Source organism: Ursus arctos, unplaced genomic scaffold (genome assembly GCF_023065955.2).
Source record: "Ursus arctos isolate Adak ecotype North America unplaced genomic scaffold, UrsArc2.0 scaffold_24, whole genome shotgun sequence".
Taxonomy (NCBI): domain Eukaryota; kingdom Metazoa; phylum Chordata; class Mammalia; order Carnivora; family Ursidae; genus Ursus; species Ursus arctos.
The window spans coordinates 40,497,507-40,504,824 of record NW_026622919.1 but is presented as its reverse complement, the minus strand read 5'-3'; the positions used below and the strand labels follow the sequence as shown (position 1 = coordinate 40,504,824).

The 7,318-nt window shown below is 56.8% G+C and overlaps 2 protein-coding genes across 2 annotated transcripts; both read left to right on the top strand.

The window, feature by feature from the left end:
* Positions 1-625: 625 nt before the first annotated feature.
* On the top strand, positions 626-3,839 carry VTN (vitronectin). The gene is made up of 8 exons (XM_026517700.3): positions 626-1,088; positions 1,182-1,301; positions 1,378-1,698; positions 1,779-1,918; positions 2,151-2,307; positions 2,495-2,647; positions 3,062-3,406; positions 3,643-3,839. Exons 1-8 carry the CDS (start codon positions 1,025-1,027, stop codon positions 3,753-3,755), a joined length of 1,413 nt encoding a protein of 470 aa, XP_026373485.1. The 5' UTR covers positions 626-1,024; the 3' UTR covers positions 3,756-3,839.
* An 85-nt stretch (positions 3,840-3,924) lies between these two features.
* Positions 3,925-6,707, top strand: SEBOX (SEBOX homeobox). Its single transcript, XM_026517702.4, has 3 exons — positions 3,925-5,129; positions 5,298-5,458; positions 5,598-6,707. The coding sequence occupies exons 1-3, from the start codon at positions 4,979-4,981 to the stop codon at positions 5,976-5,978; spliced, it is 693 nt and encodes a 230-aa protein (XP_026373487.1). The 5' UTR covers positions 3,925-4,978; the 3' UTR covers positions 5,979-6,707.
* Positions 6,708-7,318: the final 611 nt, after the last annotated feature.

Sequence of the window (7,318 nt, the reverse complement as noted above, 5' to 3'; positions counted from 1 at the left end):
ATTGCCCAAAGTCATACACCCCCCTCTGATTATGGAACAGAAAAAGTCTGTTGGAAACTCTGAGAATCATTTTTTCCAGGTGGTGGCAGGATTTCAGAAGGCCCATGGACCCCTGACAGTGGGCACAAAATCAGGCCTTCTGTGCCAGGGATATTTTCTGGAAAGAGGGATGCTACTTAGTCTAAAAGTGTGGGGAACAAGGCCATTTTTACCCATAGGGAGACTGAAGGTGGAGACAGGGAGCAGTGCCTGCCAAGGAGCAGTGAATTACTGGGAGACCAAGGAATCAAAGCCAGTCAAAACGGTTAACATTCACCCAATTCTGCTGTGCTGTGAAGCCCAGCTTGCAGAAATCAATGCACCCAAGAGCTGAACCTAAACATGAAAATCTGTTTTTTTTACGATTAAAAAAACCCAATGCTCCCAGGGTGCTTACCAGCATTCCTCCAACCCCCCTTTCACTGCCCTAAATACACAATGGGCGGGTGAGACACTCAGGGATGCGCCTGATCAAACAGATCCCAGATAAATAACCATTTATGGGCAATGAAGCTGGCGCTACTCCAGGCACTGGGCATTTTGTCTGCTTGAGCTCGTGTAACCCCCAAAACAACATGAAGCAAGTATCATTCGTCTCACTTAACCAAAGAGAAAACCAAGGCAGGTAGAACAGTTTGCCCAAGGTCACACAGCCTGCGAGTGGCACAGTGAGCCTTCTTTCCGTCCTCCAGAACCACTGTGCTATTTCCCTTCTGATAGGACACTGAGCTTGGCCAGGATCCTATTCACAGCTCTCCCAGGCCCGGAGTTCCAGGAATGTGACCCTTTGCTGCAGCAGCCTCTGGGGTCCAGGGCACTGGGGGCTGGGCCAGAGATTGAACAAACAGAGCAGCAGAGAAGGCAGCTCTTTTTCTCTGGCTCCCTCCCTCTCAGTCCCCACCTCTCCCTCCCTTCCGCAGGCATCGCAGTGGAGACCTCGGGAGCGCAGAGCCCAGTTCACCAGGCTAGAAGCTAGGGGCCTGCCATGGCATCCCCAAGGCCTCTACTGACGCTAGCCCTGCTGGCGTGGGTTGTTCTGGCTGACCAAGGTGCAAGAGGGTATTGGTGGCCATTTGGGCTAATGAAGGGTGGGCAAGGGTGGTCTGGGCTTGGCCATGCCAGCTGACACCTCCTCCCCACAGAGTCCTGCAAGGGCCGCTGCACAGAGGGCTTCACTGCTGACAGGAAGTGTCAGTGCGATGAGCTCTGCTCTTACTACCAGAGCTGCTGCGAGGACTACGTGGCCGAGTGCAAACCCCAAGGTGCGTCCAGAGGGGCTGGGTGGGCCTGGGGTCCCCTCTGCAGCTGGACACTCACCACCACCCACTCTGCCCGCAGTGACTCGTGGGGATGTATTCACTCTGCCAGAAGATGAGTACGGGGCCTTTGACTACTCTGAGGGGACTAGAGAAGGCGACCTCACAGAGCCCGAGAGCACCACCCTGAGCCCTGGCCCGCAGACCCAGCCTGAAGAGGCTCCTGCCCAGGTACCTATTCTGATCGTTGAGGAAGAGGCTCCAGGACCTGGGCAGGAGACCTCAGGGCCCGAGACGCATGATGAAGACATCCCTGAGTCCCCAGCAGAGGAGGAGCTATGCAGTGGGAAGCCCTTTGACGCCTTCACTGACCTCAAGAATGGCTCCCTCTTTGCCTTCCGAGGTGACTCCAGGGGCATGTCTCGAGGGGTAGGGGTCTGCCCCCCAAACATCCCCTCCCTCACATGGCCTTCTGCACTCTAGGGCAGTACTGTTATGAGCTGGATGAAGAGGCAGTGAGGCCTGGATACCCCAAGCTTATCCGAGATGTCTGGGGCGTTGAGGGCCCCATTGATGCTGCCTTCACCCGCATCAACTGTCAGGGGAAGACCTACCTCTTCAAGGTACCAGGCCCAGGGGCTGTGGGTCAGGGTCAAGGGTATCTAGGAAGGGGTGGAGGGCTGCTGTGCCCAGGACTAGGGTGGGCAAGAAGGCTGGATCTCAGCCTGTGGTCCCTGACTGGGGCTCTTGAGGACAGGGAAGCCCAGGGCTGCAGGTCCTGAGCGACAAGCCTAGAATTGGGACTGCTGCCCAGCCAGCTACCTCCTCACTCCCTCCTCCTTCTCTACTCCTTAGGGTAACCAATACTGGCGCTTTGAGGATGGTGTCCTGGACCCAGATTTCCCCCGCAACATCTCTGAAGGCTTCAAGGGCATTCCGGACAACGTGGATGCAGCCTTGGCTCTCCCTGCTCATAGCTACAATGGCCGGGAGCGGGTCTACTTCTTCAAGGGTACTGAGTGGGTGGGAGAAAGAGCAGGCAGTGGGGCAGTCTCGGTTTGCCTCCACACTCCTCTAGGGGCAGGGTCAAATTAGGCTCACCCCCTGCCAGGAGCTCCTATCTTCAGCAGCCTTGGGACTGGCTTTCCAGCCTTGCTCACACATCTCCCTTCTTCCCCCAATCCCACTTCCCCGCTCAGGGAGACAGTACTGGGAGTATGAGTTCCAGCAGCAGCCCAGTCAGGAGGAGTGTGAAGACAGCTCCCTGTCTGCCGTGTTTGAACACTTTGCCCTGCTGCAGAGGGACAGCTGGGAGAGCCTCTTTGAGCTTCTCTTCTGGAGCAGACCCTCTGGTATGGAGGGAGGGCAAGTCTCACTTTCTCCTCCTGGGACCCTCCGGGGAGGGGCAGGGCACAGCTGGCCAGAGGGGACTGTGATTGCAGAGCTGTGGATCAAAAGCTGTTTGCTCAGGCCAGACTTTGTTTCTGTTGACCTTTGGGGGGAGGTCCACCTGGACCCCACACATTGGACTTTGCCTAGCACAGCCAAGGGTACAGCTGGCAGGAGGAGGGGTTGTGGCTGAGGCAGGTGGGGAGGGATGTAGGGGAGGAAGGCCAGGAGAAAGAGCACTGAACAGGGAGTCAGAGGGCCCGGGTGCTGTGCTCTGCCACAAGCTTGCTGTTTTTGGGCAAGGCACAGCCCACTGGTGGGCACCAGATCAACTCTACAGGTCCCCAAGGCTCTCAGTAACCCATCCCCTGCCACAGGTGGTGCTGGACAGCCCCGGTTCATCAGCCAGGACTGGCCCGGTGTGCCCACGCAGGTGGATGCGGCCATGGCGGGCCGCATCTACATCTCAGGCTCAGCTCCCCGATCCTGGGCCAAGAAACCCAAGTCCAAGAGGCGCAACCGTAAGCGCTATCGTTCACGCCGTAACCGTCACCGTGGCCGAGGCCGCAGCCAGAACCCCCACCGGCAATCCCGTTCAACCTGGCCTTCCTGGTTCTCCAGTGAGGAGAGCGGCCTGGGCACCTACAACTATGACTACGACATGGACTGGCTTGTGCCTGCCACCTGCGAGCCCATCCAAAGTGTTTACTTCTTCTCACGAGGTGGGAGTCTCTGCCATCCTTGTAGCTGCTCTAGCTGGGTCTTCCCCTATGTCTCTGCTCCCCGTGGGCTGAACATGGCCCTTGGGTGGTGACTCCAGAAAGCCAGGGCGGGAGTCCTTAGCTGCATTTTGGATGTTCACTTACCCTTCCAGGGGAGACCCACGTCTTCCTTCTCAGGGCAGGATTGGGCAGGGCCAGGCTGGGTCTCACACACCCTCTCCTGACCTCTCTTCCAGACAAGTACTACCGAGTCAACCTTCGCACACGGCGAGTGGACACTGTGAGCCCTCCTTACCCACGCTCCATCGCCCAGTACTGGCTGGGCTGCTCAGTTTCTGGCCACCAGTAGGAATCTGAGCCCACACAGCTGGGCCCTCCACTGCTTCTTCATCAACCTCTTCTTCCCGGCCCAATAAAGATCCCTTGACCCTGAGTTTAAGACCACTGTCCTGACTGGGGTGGACAGGCAGGAGACAAGGATTTCCTTGGGGAAAGGAGGGAACGCTGGACTGTCATGATGTCTTGAGGGAGGAGAGCCTCCTTGTGTCCAGTCCATGTTGGGCTCAGGCCCTGTGAACCCAAAAAGCTCTGGGGTGGGGAGGGCCTCATGAATGCTAGCCTTCCTCCTGAGCTAAGCAGCCCCTACCAACCCACCAACATTAGCAGGAGCTCGAACCCCACTGATGATGACAGCAGCTACCAAGTGCCCCTCCCAGCCCTGGGCTTGCTTTGCTTCTTGGAGTTGATTAGGGTCTTGGAGGAGAGAGAAGGGGCAGACAGGGTGGGCTTCTGGTTTAGCTTTTCTGCCCATCGTGAGCCTGCAATGTGGTTAGCCTAGGGAACTGGTGTGCTCCCCCAAACCTACCCCGGAAGTTAGGAGAGGGAAGGGCAAGAACTCAAAGGAAATTCAAATGCACCCTCTTCTCTTAGAAAAGTGGCTCAGAAGACTTACGAGGATGAATACTCCGTAAAAACAAACATCTTCCTTAGAATGCCTCCACTGTACCCATGGAACCTCCTGATTCTAGGTTCCTGGACTCCAAGAAGCCCAGCTGGGCTTTCAAGGGGCCACAGAGACAGGCTGGATGCAGACGGATCTCTAAAGCAGACCCGAGGGCAAGCTGGTGGTGACATCTGCTTCCCAGCCCTGCTGAGGGTGGGGTGACAGCAGCTCACCTGCCATCGCCCTGTCATCCTCCTCATCCTGCCCAGCCTCACCAGCCCAGCCTCCAGCAGTGGCACAGGACCCCACCCACTCTCCCCCGAAGGCAGCCAGCACCAGGGCACTGAGGGCTCCAGAAGGGGCAGGGGAAGCACTGGGAGCATTAGGGAGAGGGCTTTTTCTGGCTTCCTGGAAGGAGTCCTGGGAAGATTTTCACAAAGTACAGGATTTCAGACACAGACTGCCAGAGTTTGCGGTATGAGGAGGGGGCTCGGACCAGCTTCCTTTACGAAGCCCTGGAGGAGCAGGGGCCGCAAAAGTTTTGCCCCACCCCTACCCCCACAAGCCCCAACACTGCCCTTGGCCTTCCCTCTCTCCTCTGGGACCGCTCCATTCCCCTCACACTGGACATGAAACCTCTCCCCTCCTGGAGGCGGGGCCAGCCGTCTGAGCAGATAAAACCCCAGCAGGGGTGTGGTGTGGGCACAGCCTTGGCATGGCCTTCTGGCTCCTCATTCTCTGCCAGCTCCATGGCCAGCCCTGTGGATGCATCCTCAACCGGTGATCTGGTGGGGAAAGGGTGGGCAGGGGGAGAATGTGGGGAAGGTGTGATGGGGGAAGATGGAAGCCAGGGAGCGGACGAGGGGCTTCAAGGTCTGCTGGGGGTTTTGAGGCTGGGATGGAGGCTCTCGCAGGGAGTCCTGGATTGACTCCTACCCTGGCCCACAGGCCATGCCAGTGGGTTGGGCTCCCACCGGAGAAAGCGGACCACTTTCAGTAGAGGGCAGCTGCTGGAGTTGGAGCGGGTGTTTGCAGCATGGCCCTACCCTGACATCGGCACCCGTGAGCACCTGGCTCGGGTCACCTGCCTTCCTGAGGCCAAGATACAGGTGAGCAGCGACCCCCTCTCAGGGTGGGGGTACCCTCACACAGTCCCTTTTCTCTGGGTATCCTGCCTCCAGGTTTTGCTTTCCTGTAGCTGGGGAAGGGGGTGCTGGAGCTAGAAGAGATTCCTTTTTCCCTTATCAGGTGTGGTTCCAGAACCGCCGGGCCAAGAGAATCAAGAATAGGAAGGCAGGAGGCCTAAGCCCCAGGCCTGAGCACACCCAGAGAGCCCGTTCTCTTCCAGACACCTTCCAGCAGGCCCGGGAGCCCCTAACACTAGGCCAGCTTCCGCCCTCCAACAGCACACCTCAGTGTGCCTCTATGTGTCGACATGCCTCCTGCCCAGCTCCTGGCTCGGGTCCAGGGCAGGGCTGGCCAGGGGCTAAAGCTGTAACCCCATGGGGGCCAGCTGGGGCTTCTGGGGTCCACCTCTCTTCAGAGCGAGCCACTCCCCAGACCTCACTGGGCAGCTTATCTGACCTCATCTATGCCTCCGCCATCGTCACCAACCTGGACCACTCCTAATCAAAGTCCAGAACTCGCGAGACCACTCCTCTGGCTCTGCAGCCCACGTTGCCCCTTAGGATTGAATACATCAGAAGTAGATTCCCTGTCCCTCCTTTTACACAAGGGAGCTCTCTTACTGGAATGAAGTTTAGCTCAGGCATCCCTCCCCTCTACTGTCCTCTAGGCCAGCCCGGAGTCACCAGGGCCCAGCTCCTACTACCCAGCACCCTACCCCTGGAGCCTATGCCCACTGCCATGGCAAGAGGAACCTTCAGAGAGATGAGGTAAGGGCCAGGTTTTCCACCGCTCAGGAGCCAGGCCTGGCCCCCAGTTCTTCTCACCCTGGCTGACAACACCTCCTGCCTCCAAAGAATGAGCAGCCACCCCTCACTTTCAGGCCACTAGCTAACTAACTGCTAAGTGAGTTAGGTGAGGAGAGCGCTGAAACTAATCCCAGACTGCTGGGAACCAGGGCCCCTCTTCTGACCTACCACCACCTGGACAAATTAATCAGAACCACGGATCTGAAGAGGAAGTGATATTAAAGTAATAAAAAGAGAAGCCTGGGGCTTATGTTCATTTAATTTTCACAAAGATCAGATTGGCTGCCCTCTGACCTGAGGCTGTGGAGACAACCTGACAGATTTAGCAGGGGGTGGGGGTGTGCACGCTGCCGACACTGGGTTTTCATATCACTGTCATCTGTAATACCAACTAATCTCCAAATAAAACCCAAACTCTATACCTTAATCTGGATTGTTGTGTGCTGCAAATGAATGGGGACAAGCGCTGTTTGCTTTTGAAATGTATCTCCATCACCTAATCCCTAAATAGGGCCATGTTCCACACAGATCCCAGGTGGGAGGCATTACCCAGGCTTCTACTAGGATTAGTTAGAGGGACAGTTCATCGAAGGGCTTAGGCTCTGGCTGAAGACCCTAGGGAGATGGGAGCCTCTGCTGGCACCTTCTGCTCCTGCTCCCACGGCTTCCGGGATGCTCCAGCTGCCTCCACTTCTGGAGCTGCTCTGCTCCAGAAAAGCACGGAGTTTGCAATTAGTCTGGGCTGGATTCAAATCCTGGCTCTATGTAACCTTGCAACTCTCTGAAAGTCTATGAGCCTGCAAAATGGGGGCTGATAATACTTGTCTTCTCTCCATTTTGGGAATGAGAAGCAATAATGTTAAGTGAAGGGCTTCATGTGGTGTGACACACTATAAAAGCTCTCAATTCAACCGAGCTGCCTTCCTTCTCCATACTGCAGGCTAGGAGAAACTGGGAGGACCCCAAACTTCTTGTTCCTCCAGCCTCCTGCCAAGCACTCCTCTTTCGCCCTGGGTTCAGACTGTGCTGGAGAAA